Source organism: Caloenas nicobarica, chromosome 10, assembly GCF_036013445.1.
Source record: "Caloenas nicobarica isolate bCalNic1 chromosome 10, bCalNic1.hap1, whole genome shotgun sequence".
NCBI lineage: Eukaryota > Metazoa > Chordata > Aves > Columbiformes > Columbidae > Caloenas > Caloenas nicobarica.
The window spans coordinates 8,763,114-8,779,800 of record NC_088254.1 but is presented as its reverse complement, the minus strand read 5'-3'; the positions used below and the strand labels follow the sequence as shown (position 1 = coordinate 8,779,800).

The 16,687-nt window shown below is 36.0% G+C and overlaps 1 protein-coding gene across 1 annotated transcript in view; it reads left to right on the top strand.

Moving 5' to 3' along the window:
- Positions 1 to 14,896, top strand: part of MINDY2 (MINDY lysine 48 deubiquitinase 2) — a 34,171-nt gene extending 19,275 nt beyond the window's left edge. The window contains exons 7-9 of the mRNA XM_065641467.1: positions 2,302 to 2,475; positions 3,659 to 3,832; positions 6,140 to 14,896. Of these exons, the coding sequence (XP_065497539.1) occupies positions 2,302 to 2,475; positions 3,659 to 3,832; positions 6,140 to 6,259 (468 nt within the window). The 3' untranslated portion in view covers positions 6,260 to 14,896. The remainder of the gene's footprint in view (positions 1 to 2,301; positions 2,476 to 3,658; positions 3,833 to 6,139) is intronic.
- The last annotated feature ends 1,791 nt before the right edge of the window (positions 14,897 to 16,687 follow it).

Sequence of the window (16,687 nt, the reverse complement as noted above, 5' to 3'; positions counted from 1 at the left end):
AATTGGCATTGGAATTGGGATGGTATTGTTTCGGTGATGTGGTGATACGTAATGCAGTTTATTGCTTTTCATTAGGGAGCTGTATTTAAATGGTGCTTTTATTTACTCTAAGAGAACATTTTAAAAATAGGTGTTTAGGTATAGCTCAACTGAGGAACTCCTAAAAACAGAAAGGAAGAAAATGAATTTTATTGAAGATTGAGACAGTTCTCTATTGAAACAAGTGTTAGCTTTAAAATGTTTTTGAATGACAGATATTAGATTCTAATCCCATAAAGGTGGCAATATACACCAATATTTGTGTGTGAAAAGTTCAGCTCACAGTAGTTGGGAGATTATTAAATCATTAACATTATTATTAAGCTACATTCTTTAGGAGCTGTTTAAAAAGTCATTCAAAATGTATAGCATAATAGAGGAAAACTTGACACTCCTTTTTCTTTTTGGGTTTTGTTTGACTCAATGTGCTGGTCAAAATAATTTTTCAAAGGTTTAAATACACTTACCTTAAAGATCCTGTGATTCTTTTTTTTTTTTTTTACATCTTTTTAAAGACTTCTGATACATGAGATGCTGTGAAGTAGGTATTCTGTGCAAATTGGAAATGTTATGAAATTATTTCTTTTAACTTTCTTTGGGTGATTTTTAAGCATCAGAAGTAGCATTCATTTCTTAGGCAGGTTTCTGAGGGAAAGATGATTGCTTAGATCATGTTATGTGACTAGACTTGCTTCTCACAGTTGTATTTCTGTCTGTAAGCCCACCTGTGCTGGGGAAACAGCCATTCCAAAGCTTGAAAATAGAGTAGTGTCCTTTGTGGGTTTTTTATCTGTTCATTTTGATCTTTTGTATAAGTGCATCTTGTGGTATTAGAGAAATTGCTGCATGTGAATCTTCAAATAGTGGTTTTGTTATGTGGTATGACCTTTCAGCTGCAGAAGGGATGGCTGGAAACCTAGTAGGATTCAAGAGATTGGATTTTAATTTCATCATCTCTTATAGACAGTCTTTTAATGACTTCAAAGAAATCAGCGAGCTAGTTCTGGACTTCTTGAATAGGGTCAATGTTTTCATTTTTTGCTTATTCAGTCTATGAAATCATTAGCACAGGAACTGCCCCTTGTGTTTTGGCAGAGTTTGGCACATCTTTAGCATGGTGATCTTTGAGAACCCTTTGTCTGCTGTAATACAAATAGAAAGGTTTTGTGGATGTCACAATAAATGGCTTTGTGGTTTGTTTTTGTTTGGTTTGGTTTGTTTGTTTCTTTTTGCTTTTTTGGTGGTTTTGTTTTTTTTTTTTTTACAGCTAAAAAATGTCAAGATTTGTGTTGAATATCTTGATCTGGTACATTCAGTAATATTAATGGAAGCTTCAGTCTGAGTGTGCTGTATGGCCATTCTTGCTTAGGAATATAATTCTAAAAAACATTATAAAAAGGGTAGGATAAGATGAAAATAGAATTTAAATTGAAATTTAAACGTGGATTTTTGTGCTGCTTAGCTCTCCCTCAAACATGCAGCACCATCTCCTTTTACTTGAGATCTGCTTTTATAATTTCCTTTTGATTTCAGCTCCTCTCTCATTCCTCCAACCTAAGCTTGCGTTTTGTCCTTCCTCTTCCTTGGCTTCTGGACTTGTTAGTATGGTCTCTTTCACTGCCAGACCAGCCCATTTTATAATTTCAGAGTTTGCAATCAAGAAATTTGGCCTTATGGAACTGTAAGGAGGCTAAAATCCAGCAAAACTAGTTATTGGTGACAAGTGATAGCAAGAATATTAAATTCAGATTTTTAATTGAAATAAACCTCAAATTTTGTCAAAACCTATTGTAAAACATGAAGTCTGAGATGCAGTCGTTTTGAGGTAATGCCTCTTGGATTATTTGGAAAGATCACCTTTGTCTCCAGATCTTGTCTTTGGAATTTACTGTGATTTGTCCTGGGATTTAAAATTTACGTTGGCACTCTTGACATATACTTCTTTGGTGTGTTTCCAATGAGTTATCAAGGTATATATTAATGTTTTATATTAATTTTTAGTCAATATGAACTTTCATTACTAATGAAAAATTACAAGATGGAATACAGAAATTAAGTGTGGCTATAATTTAGCAATGAATACTAGTATCTGGTGGTTTAATGCTGTATACTGATTCATTTAAATTTTAAACTTGCTAAAAAAATCTGAATTAATGTTTTACTGGAATGCAACAGTTGTATTAGCTGATCATTTCTGCTAATTACATCAGAATAAAAAAAAAATTTTTTAGTTTTACAGGTTTTCTTTATTTTTCTGCATAGGGTCAGCTTTATCTGCTGGTGACAGACCAGGGCTTTCTTACGGAAGAGAAAGTTGTTTGGGAAAGCTTACACAATGTGGATGGTGATGGAAATTTCTGTGATTCTGAATTCCACCTACGGCCTCCATCAGACCCTGAAACTGTCTACAGAGGGCAGCAGGATCAAATAGATCAAGTACTAGATTTCTGCCTCTCTATTGTATTTTTCTGTTTGCTTGTGACTATATATAACAATTACTACTTGGTTTTAGTCATATATATGTATCCTTACACAGATGTGTATGTATGTGTGCTCATGCATATATAGGACTATAAAATATTCTTTAGCTACTTTGGTTGGGGTTCTCGAAAGTGCTTCTTTGAAGTATTAGCATGATTTCAAGGGAGGAAGAGTAGGACCAACCATGAATAGTCTGGAAAATCTGATTTTAATCTCTCAGAATCTCCTTCTGCAAAGAACTTACTCAGGTAAAATGTCACACCTCGTATATGGAGATATTTTCATAGCTGAACTTTGTCTTCTGATGCCCACTTTGCTGAATGTAAGACAAAAGCCATAGCAGATTGTGTGTAATGGTGGTTATTTGTTATTCTTAACTACATATAATAGTTTCCAGAAGTCATGTCTGAGACAGGACTTACTTGTACCAGTTAATGCATAAGCACCTAGCAAGAAATCTTACATTCTGAACAAGCAAAATAAGTTTATACTTATAATAATCATCATTAATGTTTTCAAATACTGGAGAAAAAATGAATAAGCAGATGCTTTTTAATAAATTCAAGCACTGTATCATTTGTAGAATAAAGAATCTGGCAGAGATAACAGGGCTAGTAATGTCTGGAGTTGTTCTCTGTTTGGATATTTCTGAAACTACCCTTTGATTATTTTCTCATCTGTTTAGTAGTTAAGTGTTCCTTATTGATGTACTCTCAACGCTGTTCAGTGCAGTGGGGACAGATACTCTATCAAGCGTAAATCAGAGTGTTAATTAGAAATAGCAAATTACAAAGGACAACTTCAAAATCTTCTACCTAGAACTGGTATGAGCTGACACTCTTGCTGCTGCCTGAGTGATGGAATTTAAACCTGAAAGCAATTTTTTTTAAAATTAGCTTTTGTGGTTTTATACTGTGACATAGGCACTGTGCAAGGAGAAATGTAAAGTAGCTGTTTTCAGCCTTTCTGCAGTTTAGGTTATGAGCAGGTTCTGAAACAAATTCCTGCTTTCCATGGGTAAATGTATTTGAGGCTGGGGGAAAAGGGACTGCGTAGCTCCACGTGCTGAGAAATTCACTTGATATGACTTGGCTACTTTCTATGTGAAAGAGCATTAATAAACAAGTTTATTGTTTAGGATTATCTGATGGCATTGTCTCTACAACAAGAGCAGCAAAATCAAGATATTAACTGGGAACAGATCCCCGAAGGAATCAGTGATCTAGAGCTGGCAAAGAAGCTCCAGGAAGAGGAAGACAGAAGAGCTTCTCAGTACTATCAGGAACAAGAACAAGCAGCTGCTCAGGTCCAGGTAAGAAAGCATTATTACATAGTATGATCATGAGTTTTAGAGAGTATTAACTTAATAGTTACACAGACACAGCTACGTTTGTCAGTGTTTCAGACTGATAAGACCGACCTTTACATTCTGTACAGCAAGTGACAAGATCAATATAGGAGTCTTAAGAAATACACTGTATTTGTCGGAGTATGTATGCAGATACGGCAGTTGCTGCCACTTGAATACTTTAAAGCAGGCCTAACCTTCGAAATTAGGGTTTCTTTCATACTGTTTAAGTTGGAATGATGGAACGAGTTAATACATAAGGTTACAAAGATTGCATTAGCTAATATTTTACATTACTTGCAAAATGGAATTCAAATAAGAGCTTTTTGATAGTAGTCAAAGTTTTGTCTTTATTTTTTCTTGCAGAAGTTTGCTTCATATTTTTAGGTGTTTCAGTCTATGATATCATGTGAGTCCATTCAGTCCTGTTTCAAATGAGGAAATGAACAGTTTTTCCCAGTATATCTTTCTGTCCCCTCCCCATCCCCATTAAGCAGTTGCATTCAAAATGCTTGGAAAATGTGCTTCATGTGGATGTATACACAAAATTGCCATATAACTAAATCTCGTGTCTGAAAGGCAATGTTTAAGTTACCGTTCTGGATTCAGGGAGTTCGTAACCACTGGAGACTATTAAAACTGCTTTTATTTACAAATATGTACAAAATAATCTGCACGAAGACTATATCTCTGGCCTGAAGCAATTCAGAGCCATTCACTGATGTGCTTGTGTGTGGCTTGACCCCAGCCAGCAACTAGGACCACACAGCTGCTCTCTCAGCTCCACCCCTGCCAAGCGGGATGGGGGAGAGAATCGAAAGGGAAGGGAAAAGCTCGTGAGTTGAAATAAGAACAATTTATTATTACAGTAAAGGAAGAGAAAATAATAATAACAATAATGTGTATATATATGTGTATATATATAAGTGAGACATAATGCAATTGGTCATGATCATCAGTCCCATACAGCCGATCCCAGAAGAGCAGAGATCCAGACAGCAGTTTGCGGTTGAACACGATTGCGCCAAACAGCCAGTCCTGGAAAAGAACGCACCCTGGTCCCAAATAGCCCGTCCTGCAAAGAGAGCAAAAAGGCCAAAGGCTGAGCCGGAAAAGTTGTGTATGGAGCATGAGACAGCTCAGGGGAACAGCTCACTGGCCAGCCTGGATGTCAATCTGGGTGCTGTCCTGTTGTGCGCTCTCTCAGGTTCTATGTGCACCTGCAGCTGGAAAGTTGAAAAAGTCCTTGGTCTCCTCCAGAACAGCCAAAACATCACTGAGTTCTCACATTCTTTTCATACCAACTCTAAAACACAGCCCAGCTACTGGAAAGAAAAAACTAACTCTGTCCCAGGGAAGATTTAACTATTTCCCATGGGAAGTTAAGTGTGTTATCACATTATTCTCATACTAGCCCCCCCCTGCCAAAAGACTGTGCTAGCTCCTAAAAACAACGGACTCTAACTACTATGAAGAAAATTGATCCCAGCAAACCCAGCACAGCTTGTTACGCATGAAACAAGAATTTTGACAATTTGTGTTATTTCTGCTGCTTATTGCCTTACTTGGAATCAACAGTAGCTACTTCTAAGACAAAGATTCACTACTGCTAGCTGCAAAAAGGCAGAAAGAACTGAAGAACATGCTTAACAGGACTGAACAGCATGCTCATTTGCAGCCATGAATGGATAACAGATGGAATGGATGGTAAAAGGCACTTAGACGAGGTTCTTGGGGACATGGTTTAGTGCTAGAGTTGGTTAGGTTATGGTTGACCTCAATGATCCTGAGGGTGTCTTCCAAATAAAACGATTCTATGAATTAACAAAATTCATGTTGCCTTTGTATACCAAACCCCTTGCCAAGTTCTTAACTAGTTTCTAGTCACGAAAAGCTGCTCCTTTGCCATATCTAGCTGTCAAAAACAACACTTCTGCTTGGTAACGTCTGAAATGTGGATTATGTTCTTATAAAAGAAAGTAGGAAAAAATTCCAGCACAGTAATACAGAAGTGGCAGAAAATGCTTGAAGACAAATTTTATTATTGAAACAACTGATCTGAATATGTTGGCACAATAGGAGGGACACACAGAACTTGAAATATATTTTCAGCGGACTTTGTTTTTTAGAAATAAGAAGTTTTGTGGCAGTTCTGAATTCTGCTGTTTGCATAACAGTTAAACTTTTGTTTGTGAACTCAAATGTAGAGTAATACTTCACACTGCATCTACAATGTTTGTTTTATTCAAGCCGTTATTTTTTTCTACATAGCAGGTGCAAGGTGCTGCTTCTCCTGCAAGTGGAAGACAATCTGGGAGTAACGAACGCAAACGTAAAGAGCCTCGAGAGAAAGAGAGAGAAAAAGAGAAGAATAGCTGTGTTCTCTTGTAATAGAAAACAGATTTACTCTGGAGCCAAGTGCATGTCCTCGGAAGCAAAAACAAGGAATACAAAGGAAGACAAACCTGTTACATGCCGCCTGTGCCTGATTACCCCATGGATTTTATTCACGTTTCAAGAGAGGATGGATGACTTTGTTACAATCATACAGACTTCTTTCAAAGTCATAGTGCGTGCTGCTCAAGATGGAATTCCAAATCACAGTTGGATGCGCTGTGCTTTGAGTTAGTCATAAGAAATACTGCACCTTGTAGCTGAACACACAAATCATGGCAAGTTTTGTGTCATAGTGACATCCATTACTCGTTACATCAGTTAGTAAGCTATTTTATCTTCCACTCTAAACAAAGGAGGCAATTGGTTTTGTGTAAGGCTTTTTCCTGAAGTCTGTACACTAGCACAACAGAATTCTGTCTTACTTACATGGTATGTAACTATATCTTAGGCTGGGTATAGTCTTCATGACATAAGAGCCCAAATAACAGCTGGGCACTGCCTCCTCAAAGTGTCTGGATTTCTTTGCTTCTGGATCTGGTATGTTCATTTTTATTTGAACCCAGATTTATACTGTGTTACTGCTATCATTGCACCTCCTGGCCAGCTCTTTTGCCCCAAGAATATGTGACTTGATAGGCATCATCCAAAAAGTTATAAAAAATGGGGCATTTATTAATAAGCAAGATGACTATTGTTTGCTTTTTTTGCAATTACAAACTGGGCATGGCAACTCAGATGTTATCAGGGTTAAACAAGTAATTTTATAGGTAACTTTTTGGTTTAGTATTTTTTCTCTTGTAGGTAAACTGGACCAGGTAACTTCTTATTTATTGACCTCTCCATATGACAGGTGAATGATGAGAGGAAATTAAGGTCTATAATAATTGTTATGCTATGTAAGAATGCAGAGTTAAAATAACTATCTGCCTTTTTTCCAGAAGTACCTTGAACTTTAACATGACTTTAACAGGTCCACTTGTATATTTAAGCAAGTGTACTGTAGTTAAAAACCACACTGTTTGTTTTATAAATCATGTATCCTTAAAAAGCACACTTCTCAAGGGTGAGAGAGAAGCTAGGCTGCTCTCTGAGATTGTTTGGAAAGGTGGTCAGGTGTAACATTTTGGTTTTTAAATCACTAATTTAGAATTTTTGGAAAACAGATTTTTCTAATTTATGGGAACCAAATAAACACGTTGCGTCTTGTAGTATTTATAGAATACAGAAACAGAATACTTGCTGAATTTCGAGGGAACCACAAATCTTCCTCCACTTCCATTAACCCAGTAACAATTACCTTCTTGTTGAACCTTTTTGATAAAAATTTCTATTTAGTGATTTGTAGATACTTTTCAAAAAGGCTGCTTCTCCTGGACACATTACATATTCACGCTGTACGCCTGGGTAAGTGCATTAGTATATGGTAATCTGGGAAACCTAAGGCAGCCAGGTGGAACACGACATTCCTGGTTTCAGGTGTTTGGAGAATGTCAGTAAGAGAGAGGGTAGCTAAACACAAGTCCACTGCTGAAAAGCTGCTTTAAAATTATTTCAAGCAGACTTGCTGCAGTGATGGGAGCCAGTCATCACATAAATCTATTACAAACCTGGGATGAAATTTAGGTGTATAAAGGAAGAATGTCTTATTAACTAAAGGGCCAGTTTGTATCACTTTTTTCTTCCATGCCTTTTTTCTCTCTTCTTTTTTTTCCACTTTTTTTACAATTTCCCTTTTATAATAATGAAGTAATGAATGGTAGGAGGTCTCTAATATGTAAAGTGTAAATTTAAAGATTTCTCTATTCTCTAGAAAAGTCATGCCCAGAAAAGTAATTTTAATACTTAATGTATACAGTTCAGATAATTTCCTATGTCAGAGCAAAGGTTGCCATCTTTTTTTCCTTTGCAGTAGCCTAACTTCTTCAGACAAATTCATATGATGGAGGATCACCAACATGACTTATCTACATTAAGCAGATCAAAAAATATTCCAATAGTGTCAATAACAAAGACTTTAAGCCAGAATGTTGTTTAAAAACATTCTGTTACTAAGATTTTTTTTCCAAATTCGTGTATTTACATTTATTTATTGACCTTGAAAAATAAATATGTCAAGCTAAGTGTTTGTTATCTTATTATTTTCAGTGACAGTATTGCCACTTTAAGTTCCTTTTTGAACAAATTTAGCTGGAGCAGGCATTGTGACTATTCAGTATATTTTTTTTGCCTAAGATACTTGCTCATATTAGGAGAATTAATGTAAAATTTCCAGCTTCAGACAGGTGTGCCTGAAACCTAATATACTGTAGTTACAGTCTGTTACTTGCTGTCACTTGGTCACAAAGGAAGAAGAGTTAAATGTCAATGCTCATCATGAACTCTGAACTCCCAGATAATTCAGTTTCTCTTTCAACAAAGGACTAATGGGCCTCAGGTTATTTGAGATGCTATTCAAGCATTTTCCTGTTAATATCCTTTTTTCTTTACAGGTCTTGAAGCTTTGGAAATAAGGTAAAGAATTACTGAAATCTAGACCATTGTTCTGCATGAGTTGGGCTTGTTAGTGGCAAATGTTATAAGCAGATGAGCCTGTTGCTATCCAGAATGAAATACATCTGGAAGCTTAATTTATACCCTACTGTGACTAACCATTCCAAAAGCAACTATCACAGTTGGTGTCTATGACACTATCTGAGGATCAAAAAAAAACCCCAAACAAAACTGAACAGAATTGCTTTTATCTGTAATAGTAAGCTTGGAAAACAATATTACAAAATATTCATGGAGTACCAGAAAGATGTCTACTTCTGACCATTTACTTCATTTGCTCATGTTCTGGTGAAAGGGTACAGATTTATACTTTAAATCTGTGTTTACCATTTAGCATGCACCTCCTTCAAATTCTTATATAATATATATGAAAGTGTCCAGAAAAGTAGAGTAGAACTTGTTTTCCACTAGATAAAAGTTAGCACAGAAAACGGAATCATAGAATTTTTGTTGCTGCATTGTAGTTATGAAATAAAAAAGCTAAATACAAGTATGCCTAAAATTAGCAAAAAATTGAGCACTGCCATAGTGATAAATGTTTTTCTAAAAGACACTTTGTAAATACTCAAATATCCCACTTTTATTGTGACAGTCATACAGACTAAGACCCACCAAAGCAGATCCAAAGTAAGACTGTAACACCAGAAGATGAAATTATCATTCCTGAAAATTCACTTAAACATAATGCAAAAAAATATATTTTGTAGCTAGCCATCTAGTTAATATAATAAAGTCTCTGTTCAGTTTGTCCTTGCAGAGCTCTTGTGGACCGAGACACACAAGCTAGAAGTGAAGCACATGCTCTTCTGTGTACACTCGCTTGCAGTGCCAGTCAATCTCTGCACTCATTTGATATTCCATGTTATTGTCAAATGCTTCTTCAAACTTGTATACGCAAGTTCTTGAAAAAATTTTCCAGTATGTAATAAAAGGAATTTGAATTCTTGATACTGAATCTTTTGATGTATTCAGCAGGAAATACTTGAGTAAAAGGTAAAGCCGATGTATTTTAACTGAACCTTTCTTCTTTCCTGCTCCAATAGATGTGTAACCCCAAGCTGGGTCATCGCTTAGATCAGCTTTCTTACCATTTGGATGCTTATCACAGCCAGTTACTGAAGCTTATACAAAGTACATCCTTAAATACAACATACTGAATTAAGAGCTGTATTGATTTTATATAAAAGTAGACTTTTAAAGTTTGTAACCTTAAACAGCAGGTGACTCAGGAAATGCAAGTTACTTTATGCAGTATCCTCATTAGCATATTAAACAAAAACCCCAACAAAAACAAACAAACCACCCAAGCCTTAGTTTGGTTGCAATATAATGCTCACATTTTTTTTCCATCTATGCGATGGTAACAAGAAAAATGTTCATATTGTCCAATGACAGCAAATGTCACATGCATGAACTTGAACTTTGCCTTTTTATCTTGTGATTCAGTGCAGTTACTTTTTTTTTTTTAAGCATAGCACTGCCAGTTGTTTTGAGTGGGAAAATTTGCTGAGATGAATGAGACTTTCTCATACAAAATCATTTACACAGAAGTCTGATGTTCATTTCCATACTGTTCCCATATAGCTCCTTCTTGTTCACAGCTCGTCCTTGTAGTTGTTCAGTAGAAATGCAATGTATTTATTATTGTCCGCTGTTCCATTTTGGTCATTATGCCAGCTCTGTCACTGAGCTCTCTTTACTGGAGAGTTTGCTCTGGAGAACTTGCTGACACCTGAAAGTTTTTTCCTGCCTTCACAGTTACTTCTCTGATTTGTGGGATTACTTGTGCTCATGGAGAAGCTTCATGTGTTGAAATGAGCATTTCCTTGCTATTTTGAGGTTAAGAACTTTACTTAATTATATTTAGAAGTCAAGATCTCATGTTTACCTCTACTTGACAGCGTAGAAAGATTTTCAGCAAAAAGTTGTTAGGTTTGAGAAATCCATAGGGAACAATTGAGATACATTTCAGTACTCAAATTAATGGAAAATTTTGCTAGCTTAGTATGAACAGTATGCTTGCAAAATACTTTATTGTGACAATATGATGAAAATAAAGGCATCTGTTTCTCTAAATGTAATCTGTTGAAACATGAGATAAGGTACTGCAAGTGCTTTCCTCGCTGGCCGGGTCCCGCGTTTCAGGAGACAGGTGGAGGTGTGGCCAACGGTCTTGCTGTGGCCACGGGCAAGTGACAGACGATTGTTTGATACAGCCAAACATAAGACAAATGTATATAGATCTTGAGGGTGGACAGGCACAAAACCTCATGTTTTATATTTCTTTAGTTAATCTCTTGAGAACTGTCCTTTAAAGTTAATTTAAATCAGCTGAGTCGCAGGTACATCCTTGGGCTTTGTCATCTCTTCGTTTGAGGAACTCCAAAATAACAATATGAAAACAGACTTTTCCCCCCCTTTATATGAACTGGCCGTATCTGGTAATTAATACTTGCACTGAATGTTTTTTCTTAGGGCTTGCTTATGTGGTCCAGTGGGTGAAGCTGATGAGTTAATGTTGATGCCTGTAATCCAGTAAACACTGCCGAGCTTTCAGACACGGACAAAATCGGTATTTACACTTACCAGCTCTGATGGTTTTAAATACAGGAGCTGTAGAAGAGTTAAAGGAAAACCCTAAAAAAAGCTTTCTACCCTTGCCAAATCAGTCTTTTTTGCAATGGTAAATGATAAAATGTAATGGAAGTGATAAAATCAGATAAAATACTAGTGCTTTTCTGTGTTGCATCCCAAGGAATCCAGAACAGGCAGTTTTCCAGGCCGGGCTGTGAGAGGCAGCTGCTGCTGCAAGGCAGTTCTGGTTTGCTGCCTGGTCCTTTGCTGTGGATTCTTGCAGCTCGTGGAGACACGGTGTAGCTGAACTAGACACACCCGTGCCATCTTTGCCTAGCTAATGCTAATGACTTTAATACTGAGGACATGATGATATGGATTTAGTTCTCCATGTAATGTATGAATTCCAAGTACATATTGTCATTAAATCCATATTATAATTGATTATTTGTGCCAGGCGTAATAGAGCTAGCATGATTCTTTCTGCTCATGCTATAAATGCACATACTTTCTGTGAAAGAAATACAGAAAATCAGACGACTGCTTTCCTAATAGACTTTGAAACTACCTTGAAATGTTCTTTGTAATACTGTTTTTTGCAGTTTGGGGAAATTAAAGAATGCATGAGAGTTTCTGAAGAACTGTAATGATTTGAGATCATGTTTTTCTTGTGTTGTAGTACATCTATATGGAATATTATAAAAAAACCACCTTAACACTTGATTTTAAAAGGGAATGTTGTATTTAGCTATATATGCTGCAGTCACATTTAGAACTAACAAACTGCATTAGTAGCAAACCTATGCTGTAGAAATTTCACTGGAAGGATTTAACAAATATCAGGAACAAATATTTCTAAACAAAACAATGTAACTTTTTTATTTTTACTGTGGTCTCTTGTGAATTGCGATAGCGAGCAGTTCAGGGCTGTCTTACAGTAATTTGTGGTGGCTGAATGAGTCTTAGGATCCTTTTAAAGTTCCAGAGCCGTATTGCAATGCTTAACGCTTGTTCTAAATCTTTTTCATTAAATGGCTGTCCAGTCCAACTTCAGACTACCAGATGCAGCCATGAAGAGGAACATTTCAGTGTAGACTTATGCAAGCCAGTTTCATAATTTTTCAAAATTAATTAGCAGCATGTATCAGCTTTGCAAGTACAGAGCTGGGAGAAACAACTGAAATAAAAGCCTGTACTTCAGCTGGAGCTTCCAAAGGGTGTAGAGGAAGCTGATGACCAATACTAATCCTCTGAAAAATCTGACCAAATAAGAAAGTTTAATCTGTGCTGTTTCTACCTTCTGTTTTGTTTTGGTTTTTTTGGTAAGGAAAGCTAGTGTTAGATTATCCTGTGTATTTTTAGAGAAAAAACAAACAAACCTCAGTTTTGAATTTACCTGTCTCTTCAGATTTCAGCATGTCACCTCTTCTGTATTTTATGCTTATTTCCAACAGAACTTTGTTTTCTCTTCAGTATTTTGGTGTCAGGGCATCAACTGGCCTCTTAATTTTAGAGCTTTTGTTATTGCAGATTAACCCCAGTCAAAAGGAGCTGTTTTATATTAATTACTGGTTTTGTTTACAGTTGTATTTTAGCTAAATCCTTCAGATTGGAAGTTGAAAAACAGGTTCTACGTGAGGTGAATAAATAACAGTATGGGGGGTGTGTCCAATTGCATCCCTAGTATACTTTACAATTGAGTTGTATTTATTATAGGAAAAAATACTGCTGTGAAAATAAAATCCTCCTTTTGCTTGGAAAAGTATAGTAGCTGGTCATCTTCAAGACTGCAGATGGATGCAGTGAACCAATGAATCTGCTTGTGAATTTTTAAACTACTTAAAACTCAGCATTTGCATTTTTTATCACGAAGAGTTGCAATAATTACGTTTGCATTTCATATACTCAGTTTACAACAGTATGCTTGCACTTCTGGATTTCTTACATGCTTTCTCTTTCAGGCTGGCAGGCAAAAATAATTCAGGAACCCATTAAAAAGTGACCATGGGTACAATGATTTCAAGAGACAACTGTTGCAGCAAGTGTTTTTTCACCTATATCTTGGTAACTCTTGAAATGCCGAGTGCTGTTAGATTATGTTGAGGAGTGTGCCGGGTGACCTGCTGACAGCACAGACACCCACCGCATCAGCAGGACTCTGCTTGCAAGGAGCCAGCAGGTTGTACTTGCCCAGGTGGCTGTCGGATTGTACTGGACAAGGATGCCACTTGTGAACGGCTTCCTCCCCTGCATTTTGGCAGTGTATAGTCACTGCTGCCACTTCAAGTCTCAAAAAATTTGCTAGTGGCACTAAAACTATAGGAAGTATGAAGTATTTTGTTGTGTCTCTCAGAAATAAATTCTAAATCTGTTGCTATTTGCACAGTACTAATTCTTACATAAGAAGTCACAGAATGTTAATACCTTACTGCTACTTTCTTTATAAGGGAGTGAAAAATACTGTTATCAGTTCCCACACAATAACCTGGTAGAGCTTTAATGTTAAATGACAGTTCTGGTTTATCTTTTGTATTACAGCTTTCAGGGAAAGGTTCTGTCAAAGTTTTCACATGTAATTTTTTATTATCCTTTTATCTGGTGAATAGACGCATAGCTATTACTTGCACAACTTTTTATAATCACCTTTTACATATACATGTAAGCTTATTAAAGAAACTACCGCTGAAACTGATGAAACATAGAAAAATGAATCCTACAGAAGTTGCCCCAATTCTCCAGTGTTATGTCAAATATTTGTTACCACATTAACTGTCTTGACTGAGTCTTTTTACAATGAAATGATATATATTAAAAAAAAAAAAAAACAACGTATTTTAGGAAAGTTCCAAGAGACTTCCAGATTAGTAATGACTCAAGATGCCATGCTTAGACCCACCAGATTTGTGCAATTGATGTGTTAAATCAGCAGTTTAGTTGTGAGGTTGTTTGTCACCTCATGTTCACTGTCATCTCTAAATCTAGTTTTAAAGGGAAATGCAAAAATAAAAGCTAATGCAAGCTACTGTAGATTTAAGAGAAGTTAATTTTTTTTTAAATTTTAAAAGTGCATGACTTGATTGAATCTAGTCATGCAGTATTGTTCGTACCGATGTACGTGAGTGAAATCCTTTACATTGTTACACCATTATCCAACATTGTAATGGCATCTACAAGTCCAACTACTGAATGTTTTGCATTTTAAAAGCCTTAATTGTTTATATTGTATTAATGTGTTTTTAAAAGACTATAAGGAAACATTTTCCTTGTAAATTGTTAAAATAATTTTGAACACTTAAATAATTTCCAGGTAAGTCCAGTTCTGTATCTTAATACCCCATTTTGTTTGTGTACCACAAAAGAACTGTTAAATTCTGTTATGGTTTAAAGTGTCTCCAGTTATCAGCCTCTCTATAGTTTAAGATCTTTACCTTATTGAGAGATATTTTGGTTAACAGTCTTCTGAAATTCATTGTATGTAAATAAATTTAAGTGTGCAAACTTAAATAAACATTTCCTTTAGGTATTTAAGTTCTTTCCCAAGAATAAAGGTTGGATGAAATCTGGGGGGAAAAAAAGAAAAAATCTTGCTCTGAAAAAGAAAAGGATAGACTTCTGTTGATCTAAATATCTTGTAAATTCAAAGTTTTTGGCAAATTATTTCAATCAGATTTTTTCCCCTATCATCCTAGTTTGTTTCAATATTTTAAGTGAAATATCTACACATGCACAATCACATTTTCATTTAATTAAACAAAAAATGACAGGAAATATTTTTATACCCTTACTGGTTGTGCATCTAGACCTGTTTACTGTAGGCAAGTTATCAAGTCACACCTCAAGTTTTATTTTGGTACATCTTTATAGCTTCATCTTTCCCATTTGATCAATTAGCCACTACACATTCATCTTATAGCAAATACTTATTTTGTATGTGTTGTCACACCTAATGAAGCACAGACGGCAGCCAAATAGATACTTTCTCAAATGCACTCCCTTAACTTGTACTTTTATCTTTGAAACTCATGCAAAAAACCTCAGAAAAATCTAAGTAGTTCAATTTACTAAGAATTGAACAACATGAGAAGATTTATTAAATGCATCAGGATAAGTTACTTATTGGATAAATGTGTCCTGACACATTTGCTGATACAGCATATTTATTTTGTTTAAACCTAAGTATTTGTTAGTCGTGAATATTCACAAAGGATTAATTATAGAAAATGCTGTTATACCAGGTTTGTCTCTCCTCCCGTCTTTCCTGGAAGGCTACTTGCTGAGAAACAATTTAGTTTACATGGTTTCTGCTACTTCAGCCCTCTGGCTGCTGCAGGTAGGTAGCAGTTCTCCCACTGCAGCTGAGGGTGGCAGAGATCCATGGGCAACATCAGCGTGTTCCTACTGGCTCTTGCCTTAAAATTGGTAACTTAAATCATTCTTTAAAAGACAATCTGGACCAGGAAAAATTCCAGCTCTTACTCAAATACTACTTTACAAGCTTTTTTTTTTTTTTAGTTCCTGAAACAGCATTGTAACTATATACTTATAGATGAGTCTTGGACTGACTCCCTTTGTGATCTGGCCTGGTCAAGAGAGATTTAGCATAGGCTAAACCACAAGCTTTAAAAAGACACATCCTTTTGCTGGAGACCACATCAGTGAACAGCGAGGCATACCTGAACCAGACTGCAGCTATAGGATTCCCCAGCCACTATACACAAAGTTCATTTGCAGTACTCTGGTTTAGAATAAGCTGAAAGTTCTGCCAGAGCTTTGCGAGACATAAAGAGGGAACTGTAGAATTATTTCTTTAGGCCTCCCCTGAGTGTTCCTATATTTGTTGGTACTAATCTTGAGCTACCAGAGGTGCTTCCCAGTAACAGTGAAGGAGACAACTAAAGAAGTTTTAGTTGGCAGTAAATAGCACTCATGTTTTGATTTGCCAACATGTCTGTTTCATTACATCTTCCTTCCCCAAGGACTGTTTCAAAGACTTACTAGAAGCTATACAGAATATGAAGGTTTATTTCAAAAGAATACATTTCCAAGAATACACATAAATGCACTCAATGTAACAGTACCTTCTGCAAAAATAGGTTACATAATACCCAGTTAATGAAAGAACAATCTTATTTCTCTACAAATTAGAAAGCAGAGATAATAGTCTGGACAACCTTCAAAATGGAGGTTATAGTTGTGTATGTTGTGATAAGTAGCTAACTTTAAAGCATGACACCACAGAGCTAATGTGGGTAAATCAAACTACTAGCACACAGCTGCAACCTATTCTTTTATACAGAA